General features: G+C 51.6%; 1 protein-coding gene across 5 annotated transcripts in view; it reads left to right on the top strand.

Annotated features, from left to right (window-relative positions):
- The window catches only part of ZNF331 (zinc finger protein 331), a 32,727-nt gene that overhangs the window by 555 nt on the left and 6,364 nt on the right, over positions 1–25,808 (top strand). The window contains exons 2-4 of one of the 5 annotated variants that reach the window (XM_070062928.1): positions 8,107–8,170; positions 24,046–24,150; positions 24,493–24,574. In XM_070062928.1, the coding sequence (XP_069919029.1) occupies positions 24,536–24,574 (39 nt within the window). In that variant the 5' untranslated portion in view covers positions 8,107–8,170; positions 24,046–24,150; positions 24,493–24,535. Of the gene's footprint in view, positions 1–8,106; positions 8,171–18,881; positions 19,378–24,045; positions 24,151–24,492; positions 24,575–24,606; positions 25,703–25,808 lie in introns of those variants that run through there. The other 4 variants (XM_017339380.3, XM_051841560.2, XM_051841559.2 and 1 more) reach the window with 4 other exon arrangements.

Genomic DNA, 25,808 nt, shown 5'->3' with positions numbered 1-25,808 from the left:
GAGTTAGACAATGAGAGAGAGACAAAGAGAAAGGTCTTCCTTCCGTTGGTTCAGCCCCCAAATGGCCACCACAGCCGGATCTATGCCAATTCACAGAACCTGGGAGGTAACAATGATGGCTCAAGTGGTTGCATCCCTGCCACCCACACGGGAGACTTTGAATGAATTTTCGGATCCCAGCTTCAGCCTAGCCCAGTCTCCACTAGTGCAGGCATCTGAGAAGTGAACCTGTGCTTGGGAGTACATTCTCTCTCTCTCTCTCTCCCTCTGCCCCTCTCCCCCTCTGCCCCTCTCCTCCTCTTCCCCTCTTCCCCTCTCCCTCCTCCTTCTCTCCTTTTCTCCCCCTCTCCCCTTCCCTACCCCTCCTCCTAGTCTCCCCTCTCCCTCCATCCCTCCTTCCTTCAAATATTTTTTTAAAAAAACTTTAATAAGGTGAAAACCGTCCTTAGCTCCCTGGCTAGCCGCAGCGGGCAGCAGGCAGTACTCTGCTGAGCCCGACTGTGACCCATAGTGTCAGGATGTCAGTCCTGTCCCTTCTTGCTCCTGGCTTTTGGACCTTTATGAAGGTGGGATTCTCATGAGGATGAAATGCACATGCTAAAGACACAGGACAGCCCTGGGAGCGCAGGTGCTGGGTGAACACGAACTGCACCTGTTTTGTGTTGAGTTGAGTGATTAGAGACCATGGGCAACACAGACACGAAGGCAGCTGTGGTGCATAGTTAGAAGTTCACAAAAACAGTCTGCAGCAGGGACCCTTGACCCAAAGTCCCTCCAATAACTCTGTCTTATAACTTGCAGGGTAAATTGTATACATATACTTGTTTATGTTGGTGAATGTGATGGGGGATGTCTTGTATTTTGCAAAGGTCAAAGTCAAGTAGTTCCATGGCATTAGTAAGGACATACATGCCCCTAAGAAGCTTAGAGCTGTTGGTCTGCAAGCAGACTTGGCTACCCTGACCACAGTCAGTGCTCTGGGTCATACCACATTCATGTGAAGGAAAACGCATGGGACATTCTCAGTTGCCTAGTGAACTCATTTTGATAGCACAATGTGTTAGTATTGTATCCAGTGTGACTTTTCAAAAATGTTTATTTATTTGAAAGACAGATCTCCCATCTTCTGGTTCACTCCCCAAACACCTGCAATGGCTTCAACTGGGCCAAGCAGAAACCAGGAGCCAGGAATTCACTCCAGGTCTCCCACCCAGGTGGCAGGGACCCAACTACTTGCTCCATCACCTGATGCCTTCCAAAGTGCATGTTAGCAGGCAGCTGAATCAGAAGTGGAGCCAGACAAGACCACATCCTGCAGTGTGGCATGCAGACATCTTAGCCACTAGGCCAGACGCCCGCCCCCAACGTGGCATTTCAACTGTTCTGTGAAGAAAGTGAGGAACGTGGCCATGTCTGTTACGCATCTCCTCCATGCCAATCCATCTCTTTGCCTTGGGCGAACTCCCCAGCTCAGACTGCACGGGCAGCTGAGCAGCACCGTTCACATTGGCGATTGTGTTGTTCTGCTGGGACACAGTGAATGGCTGTTCCATCATGTTGTTACAGTGCAAGATTTGTATGCTGCAGTCCTAGGACTCAGTCTGATTTGATTTCACCACACAAAAGCCGGCAGCTGAATACAGGCCGTGCTCTTTCCATCGGCTTTAGGGGGCCTCGGGTATCCTTGCCTCTCCCAGCTTCCAGAAGCTGCGGGCATTGCCCGGCTCATGGCCCCTGTGTCCATCTCAGAAGCAGCAGAAGTATGTCAGGACCTTTTCCCATCAGCTCCCTTGCCCTGCTTCTTTATCATATCTTTTTCTTCTCTGACCCTTGTCTGCTTGGAGTGATCCTTGTGGCTGCGTTTGACCAGCTGGGAGCATTCAGAATTATCTCTGTTTCAAGGGTGACTGATTCACAGTGAAGACCGTCTGCAGCCTTCATTCCCTTGCCATATGACATTATGTATCCCAGGCTCAAAGTCGGGACGGGGCCCTTTTTACAGTATCACCAGCCTGTCCATTCTGACTTTCCTGAATGACATGGTACCAGCTCCATCATAAATCTGCTCCTTCCCTATTGTTAACTTTTTTCAATTGAGGGATCCCTCAAATTATATGTCTTTTTTTATAAAGATTTATTTATTTGAAAGGCAGAGTTATGGAGAGACAGAGAAATCTTCATCTGCTGGTTCACTCTCATGGCCACGACAGCCAGAGCTGGGCCGGTCAGGAACCAGGAGCCTCTAGCAGGTCTCCCACTTGGGTGGCAGGGGCCCAAGCACCTGGCCCATCTTCCACTGCTTTCCCAAGCACATTGGCAGGGAGCTGCATCAGAAGTGGAGCAGCCAGGACTCAAACCAGAGCCCATATGGGATGCTGATGCTGCAGGTGGTGGCTTAACCGCTACTGCACAGTGCCGGTCCCAAGTTACATGTCTTAGGATGGGATTACTGCAGGCAAGCTGTATGAATATTTAATGTCCTATAGAACTCATAAAAAAGAAACTCAGCACTACTCATAATGGTACCATCTGAGGGATTAGAACCACTATCTTGGTGTGTATGTGTTCAGTGCCCCTTCTCCCTGTGAGCAAGTGTGCGCTATGATTTCTGGGGCATTAGATGCTGCTAGTTGACCATGTAAGTGAGCTGACGACTCTCCAGGTTGTGGTTCAGAAAGGGCACCTAAGCCAGCTGTGATCACAGTAGACCCATGAGCATGTGGGGCGAGGGGGACACGGCTGCAGGCTTTGTCTTGCTTTGAAAACCTTCCATGTTTATACTTCATAGGTTTAGACGTACGTCATTGGGAACTACTCCCATGGCGACACGTATCAAAGACTTTCAGAGTTGGATTATGCGGTGGTTCATATTTCTCTCACGGAATATGGTGTAAACGCCTCTGATCTGCTTTACGAATAGGCACTATAGAAGTAATGTGTGTACTATACGGGGAACAAGTCCAAGGTAATGAAGAATGGATAAGCTGACAGTAGTTTAATGCGTGCATGTAAACCTCCACAGAACACACAGTTCAGCCTCTTGCTAGCAATGTCGGTTTGGCGTCTTTTGGATTGGATTTTTTGAGCTGCACTTTCTTTTTTTTTTTTTTAAGATTTATTTATTCATTTGAAAGTCAGAGTTACACAAAGATAAGGAGAGGCGGAGAGAGAGAACTTCCATCCACTGGCTCACTCCCCAGTTGGCTGCAACAGCCAGAGCTGCACCAATCCAAAGCCAAGAACCAGGAGCTTCTTCCGGATCTCCCACACAGGTGCAGGGGCACAAGCACTTGGGACATCTTCTACTTGCTTTCCCAGGCCATAGCAGAGAGCTGGCTCGGAACTGTAGCACACAGAACTCAAACCAGCACCCATATGGGATGCTGGCACCGAGGGCAGTGGCTTCACCTGCTATGCCACACTGCCAGCCACTTGAGCTACGCTTGCAATGCAGACTCATGTCCCTGTCTCCTTGGTTGCTGATGGAGAGGGAACATTCTTTCTGGTGTGTCTTAGAATCTTTTTTGCTAATGTTGCTACTTAATAGCAGCTCCATGGTGAAGGTCAGACTCGGGAGGTTTTGGTTAACATTGATCATATAGACAGCAGGTTTGAGCAGTACATGTTTTAGCATAGGAACAGGAAAACAAGACTTAAATTACTTTTGTAAACACGAATTAGGGGAATGCAGTGTTTGATAATAACAGCTAACATATTAAACCATTGTTACGCATTATAAGTTGTGTATCTATTATCTGAAATGCTTGAAACCAGAAGTGTTTGAGATTTTAGAGTTCTGTGGATTTGGGGATACTGCCCTAGACCTTTCTGGTGGAACACCGCTAATTCAAAAATCCAAAGTATTTCAGATTTTGAACTTTTTTTTAAAGATTTATTTATTTATTTATTTATTTATTTATTTATTTTTGAAAGTTAGAGTTAGAGGGATCTTCCATCCACTGGTCCGCTCCCCAGATGGTTACACTGGGCCAGGCCAAATGCAGGAACTTCATCCAAACCTCCCATGTAGGTGGGAGCCATCCACCGCTGCCTTTCCCAGGCCATCAGCAGGGAGCTGGATCGGAAGAGGAGCAGCTGGGACGTGAACTGGCACCCACATGGGATGCTGGTGTCACAGGCGGTGGATTTACCACTAAAACACAATGCCAACACACAGATTTTGATTTTTCTTTAATGAAAGATGCTCAACTTGTATTGCATGTTTTTAGTAGATTATTAATGAAGTCATATTTTGTGGTACTTTTATCCTAATTTTACCAATGAGTTAATAATGTGAGTTTAGTAACTGAGATTCACATCTTTAGACTCAGACCACAGAGCCTTTTTTTTTTTTTTTTTTTAAGATTTATATATTTGAAAGGCAGTTAGAAAGGGAGAGAGAAAGGTCTTCCATCTGCTGATCACTCCCCATATGGCTGCAACAGCTGGTGCCGGGCCTATCCGAAGCCAGGAGCTTCTTCCAGGCCTCCCATGTGGGTGCAGGGCCCAAGCACTAGGGCCGTCTTCCACTGCTTTCCCAGGTGCTTTAGCAGGGAGCTAGATCAGAAGTGGAGCAGCCAGGACTCAAACCAGTGTCCATATGGGATGTTGGCACCACAGGTGGTGACTTAACCTGCTGCACCACAGCGCCAGCCCCTGTTGTTGTTTTGTTAAAGATGTATTTACTTGAGAGGCAGAGTTGCAGAGAGCTAGCCATAGTACCTTCTTCTAAGTTTTATTTCTGGGGCGAGTGCTCTGGTGCAGGAGGTTGAGGCACTGTGGTGCCAGCGTCCCATGTGGGTGCCACTTTGAGTCCTGACTGCTTCAGTTCCAATCCAGCTCCCTGCTAATTTGCTTGGGAAAGCAGCAGAGGATGGCCCAAGTCCTTGGGCCCCTGTACCCACATGGGAGACCTGGAAGAAGCTCCTGGCTTTGGATCAGCCCAGCTCTAGTCGTTGTGGCCATTTGGGGAGTGAGCCAACAGATAGAAGATCTCTCTCTGCCTCTGCCTCTTGGTAACTCTGCCTTTCAAATAAATAAATCTTTTTTTAAATAAAGATTTGAAAGTCAAAGATAACAGATATCTTACATCCACTGGTTCACTCTCCAGATGGCCTCAACAGACAGGGCCAGGCCAAAGCCAGGCTTCTTCCAGGTCTCCCAATGTGGATGCAGGGGCCCAAGCACTTGGGCCATCTTCTACTGCTTATCCAGGCCATAGGAGAGAGCTGGATCAGAAGTGGAGCAGCCAGGTCTCGAACCAGTGCCCATATGGGATGCCAATGTTGGAAGCAGTGGCTTAATCCACTACACTATAATACCGGCCCTGTTTTTGATATTGTATTTTCACTTTCTTTTGTTTCAAGATTTTTTTTCTAATCTCTTTTAATTTTTCCTTTGACTCATTGGTTGTTTAGGATCATATTGTTTAATTTCCACATATTTGTGAACTTATCTAAATTCTTCTTCAGGTCTAGCTTCACACCATTATGTCTTCCATGTGGGTGACAGGGACCCAACTTCTTGAGCCGTTCCCTGATACATTTGCAAGAAGCTGGGTTGGAAACAGAGCTGAGATTTGAACCCAGGCACTCCAGTATTAACTGCCGCACTAGATGCTCGTCCCTAATAATTTTCTTATATATATTGGAGACTTAAGTGATATTTCCTGTGATGATGTTAATGCAGGCAAGCTGCAAAAACAATTCAGTGTTCTAAGGCGCTCGAAAGAGGACCATCAGTCACCCATAATTACAGCATCCATCGGCAGTTACTGTTAACGTGTCAGCATGCGTGTATGTTGCTAATCTCCCACCTCTAAGCCTGTGTGTGCTTTTGTTTCCAGAGGGTCGAATGCTGCTCTCTAACCACATACTTGAGCCCCAACTCTCCACACCTTAGTAAGTGACAGAAATCACACCCACCTGGCCATTGCGTTATTCATGCAAGCACCCTAACAGTGATATCTGTCTTGTTTTAAAAACCTCTGCTTTGGGGACCGGTGCCGTGGCTCACTTGGTTAATCCTCCGCCTGCAGCGCTGGCATTCCATATGGGTGTCGGGTTCTAGTCCCGGTTGCTCCTCTTCCAGTCCAGCTCTCTGCTGTAGCCCAGGAGGGCAGTGGAGGATGGCCCAAGTGCTTGGGCCCCTGCACCCGCATGGGAGACCAGGAGGAGGCACCTGGCTCCTGGCTTCGGATTGGTGCAGCGCCGGCCTTGATGGCCATTAAGGGGTGAACCAATGGAAGGAAGACCTTTCTCTCTGTCTCTCTCTCTCTCTATAACTCTACCTGTCAAATAAAAAAATTGTTTAAAAAAAAAAACCTCTGCCATAGTTACACCTTATAACATTAGAGGTTTAGTACAAAACTAATCCCATGTCAACAAATTATTTTAAAAAGTAGCCATTCTGATCTAGATTTTCTCTGATTTTCGTATTACTTTCATACAATAATCACTGATCTAGCACCTTAAAATATGCATTGCACAAGTAATCCAAAATATATGAAAAATTAGTGGGATGGCAGTAATTGAAATTACTCCCATAAATGTCCCATATCACAAAGAATGCGCAGTTCAGCCTCTTGCTAATGTTCTCAATGTGGCAGCTCTCAGATCGAGTTCTTTGAGCGTGATTTCTGATGCAGAATCATGTCCCTGTGCCCCCTGGGTGCTTGTGGGGAGAGAACATTTCCTCCTGGTGTGTCACAGAATCCTTTGTGCTAATATTGCCAAATCGGAGGAATTTCATTCTTAGCCTGGGGCTCTGGAAGGTGCTTTTACTTAGCACTCGTTAAGGAGACAGCTGGTTTGAGATGCATAAACTTTTGTAAAAGAAGAGGATGGCAGACTGGAGTTTCTTTTACAAAAGTGGAGTCCAGGATGTGTGCTGTCGTTGATCTCCAGTCCTAACAGCTGGCAGTGACGGGTACCGCATCGCTGCAGGCGTATGTAGGGTAGCCTGCTTCACAGCAGGGACGGGTGAACTCGTGGCCTTTCCGTCACAGCCTTACCAGTGAGAACACAGGCACTGGGAAGACAGTGACACCAGAGGTCAGGATCCACTCAAAGTCACACTGTAGAGTGGGGATTTGGGTGTTTTTTTCCAATAAAAGTTGGCAGCAGTCATTCTGCTTTAAATTATTTGTTGATTTCTCTTCACTTTACTTGAAAAGCAGAGACACAGAAAGACCCTCCGTCTGCTTGTTTACTCTCAAAGCCTGCAACACCCAGGGCTGGGAACAACATGCAGGTCTCCCTACATGCACAGCAGGGACCCGAGTACTTTAGCCATTCCCTGTTGCCTCCCAGGCTGTACATTAACAGGAAGCTGGTTTGGGAGCAGAGGAGTCTGGACTCTAACCAGCCACTCCAGATGGGACGCTGGTGTCCAAGCTACGCCTCCATTGCTGTGCAACCCCCCACCCAGAGCCTGTATTGTTTTTTTGTTTTTTTTTTTTTTTTTTTTTTTTTACTTATTTATTTGAAAGGCAGAGGTACAAAGAGAGGAATCTTCCATCTGCTGGTTCACTCTCCAGAGCAGGGCCAATCCAGAGCTGGGAGCCAGGAGCTTCCTCTGGGTCTCCCATGTGGGTGCAGGGGCCCAAGCACCTGGGCCCTCTTCCGCTGCTTTCTCAGGTGGGTGGCCGGGTGTGTGCCCTTGACCCTCCTGTGGGGTGACGAGCATGGGCAGTGACTCCTGTGGATACCTGCGTTTCCGCCGTCTCTGGGGCCTTCTGACCACACAGTGACTGCGTCTGGGGCACTGCTCCCCAGGGCGGACGGGAGAGCCGGCACCCAGCACGGTGTTGACCCACCAGAAGCTGTGCTCCCAGGGTGACTGAGAGCTGAAGTGCTCCCGGGGCCACTTCTGCATGACAGGGCCGCAGGTGGCTGTGCCTTCCCGGGCATTGAGGTGCCCTCGTGATCTCGAGTCCACACAGCTTAGTCCCTGGTCTGTGAAAGCCTCGGACCCCGGGGCCATCTTGGCTCTGGCTGGTTTCAGCCGCGGCCTGGGGCAGGTGTGTTCAGGGTGTTTCCTCAGGTAGCTGTAGCTGCTCCCCAAAGGCCCTGCTGGCTCTTCTCATTGTGTTCTCCCCTCCCCCAGGCCAGCTGCCCCGCAAGGGTCCCAAGGATGGAGAATTGTTCCACATCTTAACATGCAGGTGCAGGTGAGTTCTGTGTTGGGAGACTGAGGACTCGCTGCTTTCCTTGACCCTGGGCGTCCTCCCTGGGGTCACGAGGGCCGTGGGCCCTGCCCCTCCAGCGAGTGGCCTCCTGCCCCTGTGGAAGGCTGTTGGGCTGCCGCTGTGTCTCTGCTTTCCTCCCGTCGAGGAGGCTGGGCTCACCCGGTCTGGCTGGGAAAGGAGGGGATTCATGCTGGGTGGAAGCAGACACCAGGTACCTGTGACCTTTCCCGTGGCGCTGACTCGCAGAGCAGAGCTAGAAAGAAGATGGTTTGGTTGCTTAGAGTGCGTGAGGAGGTCGCTTCGCGTCAGCAGATGTCCTCACGGGCAGGACGCTTCCGGAACAGCCAGTGCCGCTGACCTGGTGTGCTACCTGGGGCTCGCTTCTTTCCCCTTCGTGTGGACCGGGGGACAGTGTGGTGTGGTGTGGTGTGAGTCCAGCCAGAGCAGGGGCAGGCTGTGTGCACAGCTAGGTCGTGGGTATTTTACACCTCCATGGGCCATGCATGTGGTATTTTCTGCGTTTTTAGGTATTTATTGTTTTGGGTTGTTGTACCTGTACTTTTGTTCACATCCTAAACTTTTTTTTTATTTGGTTGGTAAGTAACAGATTGTTACATTGTGCAAGGTGATGTTGTGGTTCAGGTATACATCTTCAATGATTAAATCAAGCAGGACAGGGTATGCCTCAGCCCACATGCTACCATCTTTCCCTCAAGAACATGTAAAATGTGCTGTCTGTGCAATGTCCAAGTGCTCTGTATGTTATGACTCAGTGTAGCCACCATAGCGGACCTAGCTCCTCAGAGCTTAGGCCTCCATGCTAACTAAGTTTTTGTACCCCATTGCCGACCTCCGTCCCAGCCCCTGGTGTCTACCATTCTGCTCTCTGTTTCCATGAATTCAACTTTCTTATTTTTTTTTTTAAGATTTATTTATTTACTTGAAAGTCAGAGTTACACAGAGAGAGAAGGAGAGGCAGAGAGAGAGAGGTCTTCCATCTGCTGGTTCACTCCCCAATTGGCCAAACCAGCTGGAGCTGTGCCAATCTGAAGCCAGGAGCTAGGAGCCAGGAGCTTCCTCGGGGTCTCCCATACAGGTTCAGGGGCCCAAGGACTTAGGGCCATATTCTACTGCTTTCCCAGGCCACAACAGAGAGCTGGATCAAAAGTGGAGCATCCAGGACTCAAACTGGCACCCATATGGGATGCGGGCACTGCAGGCGGCAGCTTTACCCGCTACACCACAGCGCCAGCCCCTCAACTTCCTTATAATCCACACTCTGCTGTTACCATGCAGTGTTTGTCTTCCTGTGCCTGATTTATTTCACTTCACGGACGTTCTTCAGGTTCATCTGTTGTTGCAAATGACAGAATCCCCTTCATTTTTGATGATAAACAGGATTTCGTCTGTGTGTATGGCATTTTCTGTGTCCATTTCTCCACTTTGGTGGACACCGAAGTTGCTCCCTTAGCTGTGCTGTTGTGTGTGTGCTGCACTGAGCGTGGCAGGGCAGTGTCATCTTGAGAGTTCATTTCCTCTGGCTATTCAAAGAACTCAAAACATTTCATGAGGAAGTGGAATCAAGGTAGGTTTATTTAGGTGCCAAAAAGTTTTGAAATCCATGCACCATTTTTTAATAATATGCTTTTTCTGTAAATTTTCAAAAACTTTTATTATGTATTTTCATTTTATTTGGAAGGCAGTGAAACATAGAGGTCTTTCTTCCACGGGTTGACTGAAATGCCCACAACAGCTGGGAACTGGGAACTCCGTCTGGGTCTCCTACATGGGTGTCAGGGAGCCGAGTACTTGAGCCATCACAGGCTGCCTCCTAGGGTGTGCGTTAGTAGGAAGCTGGAATGGAAGTGGAGGAGCCAGAACTCAAACCAGGCACCTCAGTATAGATACAGGCATCTCAGGTGGTGTCTACCACTGTGCCAGATGCCTGCCCCACAGGAACTTTTTTTTTTTAGGATGTATTTATTGGTTTGAAAAGCAGAGTTACAGAAAAAGAGGAAGAGGCACACACAGAAGATTCCATCTTCTGGTTCACTCCCCCAAATGGCTACCGCAGCCAGGGCTGGGCCAGGCTGAAGCCAGGAGCCAGTCTCCCACACGGTGACTTGCTGATTCCCACTCACATCCGCAGTGAGCACCAAAGAGGCACCTTTGTTTGGTGAAAGCCACACTCGGAGGTATAAGGTGCTGTCTTGGGTGCCTTTAAATTGGATCTTCCTGGGTGTTAGTGATCTTGGGCGTTTTTTAACATGAAGCATTTGTGTGCCCTTTCAAGAAATACCTGTTCAGATTTTTGGCCCGGCCTTTAACCAGTGCATTTGTTCTATTGTTGTTGGTACTTGAGTTCCTTCTATTTTGGATGTAGAAGGAACCGATCCTTTGCAGTCCTTACCCTGTTTCTTTATGTTGATTATTTTGTTTGCTACACAGAAGATTTTTAGTTTGTTATAGTCCTGTGTGTATTTGCTTTCCTAGCATGAGCTTAACATTCGATCTGAAATATCATCCCTGAAGCCAATGTCAAGAAAGTTGTACCCTGGGGCCAGTACTGTGGCACAGCGGGTTAAAGCCCTGGCCTGAAGCACCAGCATCCCATTGGGCACCGGTTCTAGTCCCGGCTACTCCTCTTCCCATCCAGCTCTCTGCTATGGCCTGGGAAAGCAGTAGGAGATGGCCCTTGGGCCCCTGCAGCCACGTGGGAGACCCAGAAGAAGCTCCTGGCTCCTGGCTTCAGATCGGTGCAGCTCCAGCCATCTGGGGAGTGAGCCAGTAGGTGGAAGATCTCTCTCTCTCTCTGCCTCTGCCTCTGCCTCTCTGTAACTCTTTCAAATAAATTAAATAAATCTTTAAAATAACAAAAGAAAGAAAGTTGTACCCTAATATTCTGGTGGCATTATACTTTCTGGCCTTAGATTTATTTTGGGTTTTTTTTTTTTTTTTCAAGATTCATTTTTTGTTTGAGAGGCAGACTTACAAAGAAAGAGGTCTTCCATCTGCTAGTTCACTCCCCAAGTGGCCGCGACAGCCAGAGCTGGGCCAGTCAGGAGCCAGGAGCTTCTTCTGGGTCTCCCACGTAGATGCAGGGGCCCAAGCACTTGGGCCATCTTCCACTGCTATCCCAGGCCATAGCAGAGAGCTGGATCAGAAGAGGAGCAGTTGGGACGAGAACCGGCACCCATATGGGATGCCAGCGCTACAGGCAGAGGCTTACCCTACTATGCCACAGCGCCAGCCTTGGGTTAATTTTTATATAATTGGTAACATAAGAGTCCAATTCCAATCTTCTGTGGATTGATATACAGTTTTCCTAACAGCATTCATTTAAGAGACTCTGTTCTTGTGTGACATTGACACCTATGCCAAAGGTCAGTTGACGATAAATCTGAGCTTCTTTCTCGGCTCTCTGTTCTATCCCATTGTTGGTATTTCTTTTTTATCCCAGTACCATGCTTTTTTATTTTTTTAAAGATTTATTTATTTAGTTGAAAGAGTTACACAGAGAGAGAAGGAGAGGCAGAGAGAAAGGGAGGTCATCCATCTGCTGGTTCACTTGAGGAGTGAACCGCAAAGGCCAGAGCTGGGCTGATCCGAAGCCAAGAGCCAAGAGCTTCTTCTGGGTCTCCCAGGCGAGTGCAGGAGTCCAAAGACTTGGCCCATCTTCTGCTGTCCCAGGCCATAGCGGGGAGCTGGATTGGAAGCAGAGCAGCTGGGACTCGAACTGGCGCCCGTATGGGATGCCAGCACTGCAGGCGGTGGCTTTACCTGCTGCTCCACAGCGTCGACCCCAGTACCATGCATTTTTAAAAATTTTTAATATTTATTTCAGACACAGATGTTCCCTCATTCGTTCACTCCCCAAATGCCCAGTACACTCAGGGCTAAGCCAGACAGAAGCCAGGAGGCTGGAACGCAATGTGGGTCCCTGAATGGGTGGCAGACTCATCAGCTTGAGCCCTCGCTGCTGCCTCCCAGGGTGCAAACTGAAAGGAAGCTGGATGTAAGGCTGCGCTTCTGCGTCCTTCAGAATCCCCTAGGATTAAGGGAATGCAGTCTCTGAGGGGAGAACGGAGCAGGCAGGCATACAGAATAAAACTGATCAGTTCTGTGAGCTGGAAGACCACTCCTTCACCACTGTGACCTCTGTGACCTCATTCCCCTATGTGGCCATACCTGTGTGTCCACCGGCCAATCAGGCTAATTAGCCACCTCCCTTTGGAAGTGGATTAAAGGCCTGGGACATGGAGGGCCCAGCCCTTCTCTTTAGCCCTTTGCCAGTGTGGGCCCCTGCCCCAGCTTCCTGGCCTACATGCTCCTTCACGCGGCTGGCTTCTGGTATGGATCTAGATTTCTCTCTCTTTAAATAGGGCCCTCACTCTCCTATGCATTTCTCTCACTGAATAAAAAGCTTAACTTGGAAAAAAAAAGGGGGGGGGGCTAGAATTGGAGACAGAGCTGGGATTCAAACCCAGGCACTCTAAAACAGGCATCCCAAGAGGCATCTTAACTGCTGGGCCAAACTTCTGTCCCATGCTTTTTAATTTGTAGTAGATGTTGCCATTAGATGATATCATGTCTCCCAACTTGGTCTTCTTTATGTCCAGGATGTCTTTAGACATATGGGATCTTTTGTAGTTCCTCGCAACTTTTATAATTGCTTTTTATTTCTGTGAAAAGTGTTGGAACTTTGATTAGTTCTGCACTGAATCTGTAGATGGCTTTAAGGTCATATGGCCGTTGTAACAATATTACTACTTCATTAACATCAGATAACTTTTCATTTATTTGTGTAGTTCAATTTTTTATCGTGTTTTATAGTTTTATGTGTCACACTTTGTATCTTTGAGCTTATTTCTTTTAAGATTTACTTATTTATTTGAAAGGCAGAAAAGCATAGAGAATAAGATCTTCCATCCATTGCTGGTTCACTCCCTAAATGGCCAAACCTCAGGTCTAGGCCAGGCCAAAGTTGGGGACAAGAAACTCCATCGGGGTCTCACGCATGGGTCACAGGGTCCCAAGCACTGGACCACCAGTTGCAGATGTGCCCTCTTAGACAAGCCGTACCTTGGGCTCCCTCATGGTTTCACAAACTCCTACCTGCACCCCTGGACACCCACAAAGCACTGATGTCTGTGGCGGCTGCAGAGTACTGCTGGACACGATGGTATTTTCTAGGATAATACTACTCGAATAGTAGTCATAAAGAGTGATGTGCATGAGGCCGGCGCCGCGGCTCACTAGGCTAATCCTCTGCCTGCGGCGCCGGCACACCGGGTTCTAGTCCCGGTCAGGGCGCCGGATTCTGTCCCGGTTGCCCCTCTTCCAGGCCAGCCCTCTGCTGTGGCCAGGGAGTGCAGTGGAGGATGGCCCCAGTGCTTGGGCCCTGCACCCCATGGGAGACCAGGAAAAGCACCTGGCTCCTGGCTCCTGCCATCGGATCAGCGCGGTGTGCCGGCCACAGCGCGCCGGCCGCGGCAGCCATTGGAGGGTGAACCAACAGCAAAAGAAAGACCTTTCTCTCTGTCTCTCTCTCTCACTGTCCACTCTGCCTGTCAAAAAATAAATAAATAAATAAATAAATAAAAAAGAGTGATGTGCATGACAAACTGAAGTTTTCTAGACTGTCCATTTAATTCACTGTGTAAAGAAGTAGTATGCATTACAAAGTTATATTATCTGGAATGTCCTTTTAATCTGACACCATATAGGTATACAGTGGTACGCACGACAAAGTTAAACTGTCTAGAATTTCCTTTTAATTCGATACTGCATAAGCAGCCTGTACGGTGTAGCGCTGAAATCCTCCGCCCGTGACATGACGCAGAGGAGGGTCCAGGCCGCAGGTCTGAGCACGGAGTCTGGTGGAGGACGCTCCTGCCTGCGTGCTGTGCTCCCTGCCCCGGGGGGCACAAGTGACCTTGCAGCGTGCTGTGCCTCGGTCTGATGGGCCTGCTGAGACACAGTGAAGGTGTTGACCCAGGCGGTGACGTCCGTCTCGGTCACACTGTGCTTTCATTATCAGAGCTTGTGTCACATTGTAACCTGTGGCCACAGGAGCACGTGCAGCCACCAGAGACACAGCCCACTCGGAGGACAGCGGTCTGAAACTGCCACGCCACTTCTCGTCCCCCTGGAGGCCACCAGTGTGACGTGGCTCCTGACCCCTGCTCCCCCTGCAGCACAGCAAACACAGGTCTGACGCACAGAGAGAATTCCTGTGCATGCACGTGTGTGTGTGTGTGTGTGTGTGTATAACCTTGCCCTTGCTCCTTGAAGCACCCCGGGGGATTACCCTGCTTACTGGCACCTAAGTGTGAAATCAGTCAGACACCACACTAGACCTGTGTGCCAGTGATATTTGTCTTGTTTTGAAAAACATATGCCATAATTACACTTTATAGGATTAAAGGTACAGGACCAAACTAATCCATTGGCAATAAATTAGTAAAAAAAAAAAAAAATACAGCCTTTCAGAAGTAGATTTTCTATGATTGTCATACTAGTTTCGCTGATACCAGTGCCTTAAAATATGCATTGCACAAGTAATAAATCCAAAACATATGAAAATTGAGATGGCAGTAATTGAAATTACTCCCATAAATGTCCCATATCACAAAGAATGCGCAGTTCAGCCTCTTGCTAATGTTCTCAACGTGGCAGCTCTCAGATCGAGTTCTTTGAGCGTGATTTCTGATGCAGAATCATGTCCCTGTGCCCCCTGGGTGCTTGTGGGGAGAGAACATTTCCTCCTGGTGTGTCACAGAATCCTTTGTGCTAATATTGCCAAATCGGAGGAATTTCATTCTTAGCCTGGGGCTCTGGAAGGTGCTTTTACTTAGCACTCGTTAAGGAGACAGCTGGTTTGAGATGCATAAACTTTTGTAAAAGAGGATGGCAGACTGGAGTTTCTTTTACAAAAGTGAGTAAAGATTGCAATGTTGTAGCTCTTTCTCTCTCATATAAAGATTTATGCGTTTAATTATTTATTTATGTATTTATTTCAAAGTCAGAATTACAGAGAGAGAAGAGAGAGGTCTTCCACCTGCTGGTTCACTCCCCAAATGGCCACAATGGCCAAGGCTGGGCCAGGCCAAAGCCAGGAGCCAGGAGCTTTATCCAGGTCTTGGGTGCAGGGGCCCAGGTACTTGGGCCATATTTTGCTGCTTTCCCAGACTCATTAGCAGGGAGCTGGATGTGAAGTGAAGCAGCTGGGACTTGAACTGGCACCCATATGGGATTCCAGAGTTGCAGGCGGCAGCTTTACCTGCTGTGCCACAGTGCTGGCCCCAGCCCATGTGTTCCTAATTCCATCAAACCATCTCTGTCCAAATATATTTACCTTCTAAAACCCATCTTCCTGGGGCTGGCATTGTAGTGTAGCGGGTAGAGTCACCACCTATGACACTGGCATCCTGTATGGGCACCAGGTCGTATCCCAGCTGCTCCACTTCCAATCCAGCTCTCTGTTAATGGCCTGGGAAAAGCAGCAGCACGTGGCCCAAGTGTCTGGGCCCTGGCCCCCATGGGGGAGACCTGAGTAAAGCTCCTGGCTCTTGGCATTGAGGCCATCTTGGGAGTGAACCAGCAGATGGAACAGATGGAAGATCTCCCTGTGTCTCTTCCTTTCTCTCTCTGACTTTCAAATAATTAGATAAATCTTAAAAAAAAAAAAAAACTTCCTTGGTAATTCATCAAAAATTCCTTCTCAATTAATATGAATGAGTGTCATTTTCAGAATGCATCCTATGCCTTTATACAGCAGACCATAATTTATGTATCCTTAGCTGTGAGATCCTTATTTTTTTTTTACTTTTAAATATTAGTCCTTTTTTAAAGATTTTATTTAATTATTCATTTGAAAGGTAAAGTTGCAGACAGAGAGAAGGAGTGATAGAGAATAAGGTCTTCCATCTGCTAGTTCACTTCTCAAATGGCCACAGTGGCCAGAGCTAGGCTGATCAGGAGCCAGGAGCTTCTTCCAGTCTCCCAAGTGAGTAGCAGGGGCCCAAACACTGCTTTCCCAGGCCACAGCAGAGAGCTGGATCAGAAGAGGGGCAGCCAGGACACGAACTGGTGCTCATATGAGATGCCAGCACCGCAGGTGGAGGCTTAGCCTACTACTCCACAGCCACAGCCCAAAGTCTTAATTTTTTTTTTTTAATTTATTTGAGAGTTACACAGAGGAGCAGAGACAGAGACATCTTCCATCCGCTGGTTCACTCCCCAGTTGGCCGCAACAGCCAGAGCTGAGCCGATCCAAAGCCAGGAGCCAGGAGCTTCTTCCTGGTCTCCCATGTGGGTGCAGGGGCCCAGGGACTTGGGCCATCTTCTACTGCTTTCCCAGGCCATAGCAGAGAGGTGGATTGGAAGTGGAGCAGCCGGGTCTCGAACCAGAGCCCATATGGGATACTGGCCCTGCAGGCAGCAGCTTTACCAGCTATGCCACAGTGCATCCCCCAATTATATATTTAGTATAAAATTTACAGGGTCTGGGAAAGCAGTGGAAGATGGCCCAAGTCCTTGGGCCCCTGAACACTTGTGGGAGACCCAGAAGAAGCTCCTGGCTCCTGGCTTCAGATAGGCCCAGCTCCAGCCATTGTTGCCATTTGGGGAGTGAACCAGCGGATGGAAGACCTCTCTCTCTCTCTGCCTTTCCTTCTCTGTGTAACTCTGACTTTCAAATTAAATCTTTAAAATATATATATATATATATATATATTAATGGATCATATCAGTGTTAATGTCCTGGATGTGATACTTTACTGTAATATAGTCACCAGTTGGCATAACCTGGTGAACTTACACAGGGTCTCCCAGTGCTATTTCTTATAGCTACATATATGACCCTACAATTGTAAGACTTGTTCACTTATGCATTTGAAAGGCAGAGTGAGAGAGATCTTCCATCCGCTGGTTCACCTCCAAATGTCCTCAATAGCCAGGGGTAGGCCAGGCTGAAGCCTAAAGTCAAGAACTCCATCCAGGTCTCTTGTGGGTAGCAGAGGCCCAAGTACTTGGACCTTCTCCCAGTGCTCTCTGAAATCATAGCAGGGAGCTGGATCCGAGTAGAGTAGCCAGGACTCCTTTCTAGGCACTCTAACACGGGGTGCCAGTGTCGCTGCACCATAAGGCAGCTGTGATTCTCTTAATTCAAAAAGAAAAAATGTATTCTCTGGATGTACATAAGCATACGTTTCTAACCTACTGCAGTCACTTCCTTGTGAATATTTTCCAACAACAGACACTTGAGTGGGAATCCGGCTTGGTAGGTGTGCCTGCGATACACCAGCTGCAGTGGTCGTGCTGGGCGGAGAGTGACTGGTGGCAGGGAGCTGCCGCCTCCAGGTGTCTGTGTTCCCGCAGGGAGATAAAGCTCCAAACAGAAGCAGCTCGGGCCACCCGAGGTCAGGGCCTATGGCAAATTCCCAGTGACCACCCTGAGTGCTGGAAGGAGACATCCTTTGGAGGACGTCAGGTCTTGACCAAACCATTCCAGATGCATGAACTCTGTGTGTGATACATGGAACCGATTTTCTGAAGTTTATTTTTCTAACGCATTTGATATAAAGCAAAGACCCATGGGGCAAGGTGACGAGCACTTGTGTGGGTGGAAAGTGAAATTCACGCTCTGTCAGGACACAGAGGAAAGCTGAGACAGCTGTCAGAATCGGAGCCATTTTGCTTGCTGGTCAGGGCTTCCGCATCTGGGCCTCAAAGTTGGTTTAGGAGTTGCTGAGTGACAGGGAACGAAGGTGGCTATTCCGTAAAAATCATCCAAAATCAATTCAAGGGCACTTCAAAAAGTTTGTGGAAAGAAATTAAAACACCAATTTATTTTGGTTCAAAAAACTGTGAAATCCATGCTTAACCGCCAACATAAAACGTTCGTGGAAAATGCACATTATGAAAAAAGTATGCCTGAATTTCAAAATATTTTGCCCGAAAATATACTTTTGGTTTTTTTCCCACGAAGTTTTTAAGCCCCCTTGTGTATGTGTCACTTTTTTTTCTGCAAGTCTGAGTGGAATCTGGAAACAGGAACAGGAAGGGGCTCTGTCCACAGAGCGCGCACGCACAGGCCCAGCCGGCCCACAGGCGCGCGGGGCTTCGGCCCCTGGGCCACCGTTACCCGTTGGGCAGCAGGGAGAACATTCTGGAGCCTCGGCCCCTGCAGCTAGGACGTCCAGACCCGTTAAGTTGGTTCTTGTGCACAGGGACTACTGTAACCTCACAGATGGTTTTCTGTTCTGGTTTACCTGTGTCTCAACATTGGCGTCTCTAGCTTCGTCCGGGCTGTCTCTCTGTGTTTCGTGTGTTTCGGACATGGCTGTGCACATCTGCGCCCGCTCACACAGCCACGCACTAGTGGCCGAACCTCGGAGGCACTGCCTGGGGCGCGCACTAAACTACATTTCCCAGAAGTCTCTGGGCCGGCCCTGCGGCCTGCTGGGACACGCGGGGGCTGGCGGGCTCCGGTTTCCATGGACACTGGCCTGCGTGCTCCTCTGCCATGGCAGCCCCCCCTCATAGAGGGGGCGACCGGGTCCCCGTGGGAAGTTCATGGCTTCGCAGGAGAACCCGGCGTGGATGCGGCGGGCATGGCGGTGGGGGTTCGCCCAGGACGACCGCGCTGCCCGGCCTCGCGTGGCAGCTCCGGCAGAGTCCAGCACGCGTGTGCGCGCGTACGTGTCTGAGCGTGACCGCGCACCGTGCTGCCGGATGGGGTCGGACCCGGCCTCCGGAACTGAGCTCTGTGCGCATGCGCACGGTGGTGGCCCACGGCGTGCCCGCAGGCGTGTGTGGTGGCATGTATGCTCGCTCACATGTATGTACACACGTGTGACGCACCTGCGTGGGAGGGCGCGAGTGACGCGCGGGGATCTGCCCGGGGGGCGGTGACGCACGTGCGCGTGCGTGTGCGGGCGCCGCTGTTGCCAGGGCCGCGCAGAGGACGGCGCGTGTGTGGCCGTGACGCGTCCGCTGGCGCGGGAGAGGCGCCTGCCGGCCGGTGTGCACCCACTCCAGCAGGTACACGCGCAGGCTCGCGTGGCCGTGGCCGGTGCGGGTGGCCGTCTGCTGGGGGAGTAACCGCGTGAGTGGCCGGAGCGGAGTGCGGTGGCCGCGGGCGGCATCCGAGGAACAAAGACGCGGTCTTGGGGTGACAGCGGCAGGTAGGCGGTGGGCCAGGTGTGCACCCCACGTCCTGCATGCCGAGGGGGACGGGCGGCACGCTTGGCGGCGTGGCGTGACAGTTTCCGCAGACGCGGACTCCGCGGGCTTCGGTTGCGGAGCGGGAGCTGTGGTGAGGGTGGCACCCGTGGACCCCGCACCGGGGGCCGTCCCGCCGCGTGCCCACGGGCTCCTGAGCGGGCCACGCCCCGGGCGCTTCCGTGGACCCCGGGTAGGATTTCCCGCGGGGCGCCGTGGCACGCGTGCGGTTCCGTTCTTGAGGAGCTGCGCTGTGCCCCTCGGAAGTTGTGGACGCAGAGTGCCGTGGCGCGGCGTTCAGTGGCGCCGGCCGGCTTAGAAAGTGCAGTGGCTGCTCACGCCACGCTGATTCCTGGAAAGCCACGGCGTGCGCGTGGTACGCCCGGTTGCGGTGCACGTGCGGGAGCCTCCTGAGCAGGACGCGGGCGGGACTCCTCCTAGAATCACCTCCAGCCGCCCGGCCTCCCTGACCGCTCCCCGGCTTGTGCCCGCCTTGGCACGGGCTGGCCAAGGCTGCCCCAACAAGGGCTGTCCCGCAGACCTGGCCACCATCACAGCGGCTCCGGGCTGGGGCGGCAGCACTGCCCCCTGAGTGCCCCCTTGCTTTGTCCTCAGAAGGCGGGAGGAAGACAGAGCTCTCGGGGGTCTTTTTCATAAGGACGGTAACCCCATTCCTGAAGCCCCTCACGACCCCGCTGGGGACAGGCATTGGGCCAGGACACCACATTGCATCCCCTGGGAGTCTGCAGCCGCCCGGCTCCTGTCACACCCAGGCCTGCTGCTGAGACAGTGGGGGACACCCCAGGGCAGGGAGGTGTGGTGGCTTCAGACCCAGAGCTCGTGTCCCAGCCCCCCAGGCTTGTCAGCGTGCCACAGGCTGGCTGGCACGAGGTGCTCCTGCGTGGCTGTTTTCAGTTTCTAGAAGCTTCCAGTGTCCACGGCTCCTGACTTCTTTCCACCGTCTTCACGTGGCAGAGTCGAGTCCTTGCCCCTCACGTCGCCCAGACCCTGCTTCCGTGGTCCCCGCTTCCTCTCTGTCCCCCCTCTTCTGACTTGAAGGACCGTCACAGTTACCCCAGGCTGCTGGATAGCTGAGAATAATCTTCCCCGTGTCAACAACTCCGTGCCGTCTGCAGGCTTAGTTCCCCGTCTCCAGGAAGCTCAGGGCCACGGTGCGGGGACTCCCCACGGACATCTCAGCGGGATAGGAGTGCTGCCTGCCACAGGGCTCAGGCCTCCCTGCGTGATGACCAGAGCCGGTCAGCTCCCGCACCGCTAAGGCCCCTTTGTCCCTGGGAGTGGTGTTTAATTTGGTCCTCTCTTCTAACACGCAGTCTCTGCGGGCCTCGTGAGGGAGAGGTCAGAGTTGCCCGCCCCTGGCTGTGCCACCCCGAGGGGGTCACTGCCAGCACTGTGGCCTCCGCTCCCCCTCTCAGTGCCTGTGTGTGTGTTTCTGCAAAATTCAATGCTGCTGCTGAGACCCTGCAGCCACGACCCGGTCATCCCTGGAGCGCGGGAAAGGGGGTGGGGGCGGACTCCTGTCGTCCTCTGACGCTGGCGTCTCCCGCGCTAGCGGATTAGAGGTACAGCACTTGACAGGGATCCATGGCAACGAACAGTTACGGGAGGCAGCCTTGCAGAATTAGGTTTCCTAGTTTTGCGCACTGCAGGAATCACTGGGTGCCTTCCAGATGTGGAGTGCTGATCCCAGGTGCAGGGTGACAGGCCAAAAAGACAAACCACACAGGTAACCCACACAGGTAACGTGTCATAAAAACCAGCAGGGTGGCAGTCGTTTGCCAGTGCACGCTAGCCCCCATCACACAGAACACACGAAGCAGCCTCCGGGTAATCCCCTCAGACTGCCGCCTCCTCAGAGGAGGGTCTTTGAGCCACATTTCTGTCCCCCTCGTCGCTGGTGAAGAGGGGACTTTTCCTCCTTAGTGTCTTAGAATCTGTTTTTGCAAATGTGACTGGGTGGACAGAATTCATCTCTAAGGTTAGGCTTTTGAGAGCTTCCACCTAGCAGTAATTGTATGCGGGAAGCATCGGCCTTAGCATAAGAGAAAAGGGGGAAGGGCAGGCTTGAGTTTCTTGTGTAGGAAGGGACTGAGGGACAGGGACGCATGAAGCTGTGGAGCGTCAGTGACAGCGGCTCGTGTGTGTTAGGAATCATTACACATCGCTGCCTGTTTGTACGGATCATCTTCATAGCTGGACAGGTGCTGACCCAGCTCAGATCCACCTCCTGACACAGCCTGTGCTTTGCTGTTGTTGTGTTTGTTTTGAGATAGCACGTTAATTGACATTCTAGTCAAAGGCTTGATGTTCACTGAACAAAGTTCAACAAGTGGAAAGCAGAGAGGCCACAGTTCAGCAGGAGCTGAGAAAAGGAAAGACCATAAACTAATCAAACGAGAAGATGTGGTTTTTTTGTTTTGTTCTGTTTTGTTTTGTTTTGACAGGCAGAGTGGACAGTGAGAGAGAGAGACAGAGAGAAAGGTCTTCCTTTGCCGTTGGTTCACCCTCCAATGGCCGCCACGGCCGGCGCACTGTGGCCGGCGCACCGCGCTGATCCGAAGCCAGGAGCCAGGTGCTTCTCCTGGTCTCCCATGGGGTGCAGGGCCCAAGCACTTGGGCCATCCTCCACTGCACTCCCGGGCCACAGCAGAGAGCTGGCCTGGAAGAGGGGCAACCGGGACAGAATCCGGCGCCCCAACCGGGACTAGAACCCGGTGTGCTGGCGCCACAAGGCAGAGGATTAGCCTATGGAGCCACGGCGCCGGCTAGATGTTTTCACTCGTGTATAGATTTTACAGATTTACACATCATTAAAACTCTAGTGGCATATCTTTCTTTAACATTTTACTGATTGATTGATTTGAAAGGCGGAGTAAAGAGCGGTGTTCCATCCACTGTTCACTCTCCAAATGGCCACAACTGCCGGAACGGGGCTGATCCAAAGCCAAGAGCTGCTTCTGGGTCTCCCACGTGGGTGCAGGGGCCCAAACACTCGAGCCATCCTCCAGCTTTCCCAGGTGCATTAGCAGGGAGCTGGATAAGAAATAGAGCAGCCGGGATCAAACCAGCACCCATTTAGGATGCTGGCATTGCAGGCGGTGGCTTAACCTGCTATGCCACAGCACCGGCCCCAGCATATTGTTCTTAATGATTTGTTTGACAAAGATTTAAAACAGCGTTTGAGAAAACACTATATTTGCAGCAAAGACGACACCCACAGGCACGTCTTTTTTTTTTTTTTTTTTTTTTTTTAATGTAGCTCCTACACATAAGGGAGAACCTGCAGGATCTGTCTTTCTGTGCCCATCTTATTTCACTCAGTATGATGTCCTCAGAGCTTGTATTCTCAATTTCACCAAAACACCTCTGCCCAAATTACCTGTCATTCCATAGACCTACCTTCTTCACTTGGTAATTCACTTTTTAACGTCAACACTCTTTGCTCCTTTTTTTTTTTTTTAAGATTTATTATTTTTTAGAAAGTCAGTTAGAGAAAAAGAGACAAAGAGGAGAGAGGTCTTCTGTCTACTGGTTCACTGCCCAAATGGCCAAAACGGCTGGAGCTGAGCTGATCCGGAGCCAGGAGCCAGGAGCCTCCTCCAGGTCTCCCATGTGGGTGCAGGGGCCCAAGGACTTGGGCCATCTCCCACTGCTGTCTCAGGTGCATTAGCAGGGAGCTGGATTGGAAGTGGAGCATCCGGGACTCAAACCGATGCTCATGTGGGATGCCGGCACTGCAGCCCGGGACTTTAACTCGCTGTGCCACAGCGCCGGCCCCCGTCATCAGTGTCAGTGTCATGATTAGTGAATCTGTCTTACACCATTACATAACAGACTGTCATGTATCTGTACACCAAGAAATGTCTGTCCCAGATGTCCTCATTTCTGACGAGGCACTGGGTGACATCAGGGGGTTGCAGCAGTTAGCATCCAGTCAGTGGCAGGTGCACTGGCACACATTTCTAAACTACTGCAGACGCTTCCTTCTGACTGTTTTCTAGAAGTGGACGCTGAGTGGATCTCGGGCTTCGTAAGTGCCTGCAGTTCACCAGCCCCTGCGGTGGTGGTGCTGGGAGGGAGAGAGTGACCAGCACCACACTGTGTTCCAGCAGGGGGTCGCTCACAGCAGAAGCAGTTACCACCCCAGGGGTGCTGGGAGGGACATCCTTCTGGGACACCCGCTGATGTCAGGGCTCGAGCAGACAGTTCTGAATGCAAGCTGTGTGTGACAGAACGGATCCTCTGAGTTTGATCATAGTCCTCCCCCGCCCCGCCATAGTCAGCCGACCCAGGTGGTCCAGGGGCACAGCCTCCACACACGCCACCTCACCCCCAGTGCCAGCTGCAGGTGTGGGTGCAGCAGTCTGCCACAGGCACTCTCAGCCGGGGGCCGTCAGACTCAGGGCCTACAGGGGGAAGGCGCCCAGTGGCCTTAGCCACACGAGAGGCACACACATGAGCCCTGCCCCGGGGACTTGGCAGGTTACCTGCTGGTGTGCTTGTGTGACAGCAGGCACTGCCTGTGGCCACCTGGGGACCAAGCCTCGGTGCCCAGGCTCCTTACAGGGCTTCAGCACGTAGGCATGGTTGACTGACTCTGTCATTCTCAGTCTGCAGGTTGGCCGGCACCGGGCGACCCGAAGCCCCCGCCCTGAGTCACCGGATTGGTCTTCCCGGCGAGGTCGTTCCCACCAGAACAAAAGCATTCCTGTCAGGTACGACCCGGGTGGCCCCTCAGAACCCAAGGCAGAGACCAGCCCTCTCTCTCGGGTCAAAGGCAGAATCTTTCCTACACCCTGTCCCCTCCCTCCCAGTAAAGAACCTTCCTGCTTCAGCGCCTGGGTTTGTCTCCCAGGCAAAAAAAAAAAAAAATAGAAACGCTGCTCTGCTCGGCTCTGCGCAGTGGTGTCCTGGGGTTTCATCCAGAACCTTCTTCCTCTTTCCCAGGTTGCGTTCGTGTGTGTGTGTTGGGAAGCACAGATGGAGGGGAGGGGCTGGGAGGTCACCTCGGGGACCCGGAGCGCACCTGGTCCGAATGGCTCTTTCCCCACTCCCAGGTCTGACCCTCGGAGCCCGCGTGTCTGTGGAAGGAACTGCGAGATGGCCAGCCACGCCTCGACATCTGAGAGCGCGGCTCACGTAAGTGCGCCCTTCTTCCTTCTCGGCTTGCGGAGGTTGTAGGCCCCGTCTGATGGCGGACCCACAGGTGCCCCTGTCCAGTGAGCAGTGACCCCACCCGGCCTCGCGTCTGCCGTCCTGCCTGACGCCCGCTTCGTTATTGAGTGCCTGATTCAGGAGTGACGTGGAAGCAGTGGAGGAGCCCAGCTCCTTGGGGGAGGGGCCAGCCACGCGTTCTCCCCCGGCCTGTTGTCGGGGTGGAGGGGGAGTGTACAGGAGCGCTGGTCTCTGTGCGGGGCTGTAGGAGGAGTTAGAAGGATCTAGAACCAGACGGCGCTGTAATCAGGGCCAGGGAGAGGGGCTGAGGGGTACATTTTGTCATCATCGACTGGGCACTGCCCTGATTCTCAATCTTTTCCTTTTTCCCAAGATTTATTTATTTGAAAGGCAAAGCTTCCGTCCACAGGTCCACCCCTAGACGGCCAGCATGGCCAGGGCGGGACCAGGCTGAAGCCAGGAACTTCGTCTGGGTCTCCCACGCTGGTGCAAGACCCCATCTTATGTTGCTTTCCCAGGCCATTAACAGGGAGCTGGATCAGAAGTAGAGCACTCGGGACACAAACCAGCGCCCATACAGGCTGCTGGCGTGGCAGGCGGCAGCTTTACCCCACGTGATCCCGAATCATTTCCTGCTGTCCTCTAACTCAGGAGCCAGGGTGCGGTGGGAGTGGAGGAGGCGGCGGGCACAGACTGGTCCTGGGGAGAAGCGGCCAGTGCACCCAGAAAGTGCACTCAAGAGGCCCAGAAAAGTGGCCTTAGTGGGAAGCCAGGCATGGATTCTAGAATCGCTTTGTGCCACAATCAAGTTAGCTTTGAATTCTATTTTGCATGAACCTTTATGTGTGCCATCTTTACCCCAAGAAGCAGAGAAACCTCAGGGGCGGGTCCCCAGCTGCAATCTCAGGATTGCTTTCTTTTCCCTTTAAGAAAAAAATACTCAGAGGCTGCGCTAGAAGCCCCACCTTCTGGGGAGGCAGGAGGCAGGCAGGGCTCGCAGACCCTGCGCCTGCAGGAGGAGCAGCTCGCACTGCCACTGCGCTGTGCGGGTCGCTGACAGGTCTGAGTGTCGGCGAGCCCCGCGGCGCACAGGTGAGGGCCCCTTGACTGCAGGGCCCGCCGGTGCTGCGCTCTGGGGGCGGTGCTGCAGACCCAGCTGGGAGCTCCCTGCCTGCCGTCCCCTCCCCCTCCTGACGCT

Source organism: Oryctolagus cuniculus, chromosome 18 (genome assembly GCF_964237555.1).
Source record: "Oryctolagus cuniculus chromosome 18, mOryCun1.1, whole genome shotgun sequence".
In the NCBI taxonomy this organism is placed as follows: Eukaryota; Metazoa; Chordata; class Mammalia; order Lagomorpha; family Leporidae; genus Oryctolagus; species Oryctolagus cuniculus.
Note: the sequence above shows the minus strand (reverse complement) of the source record. Positions and strands in the feature narration are given on the sequence as shown.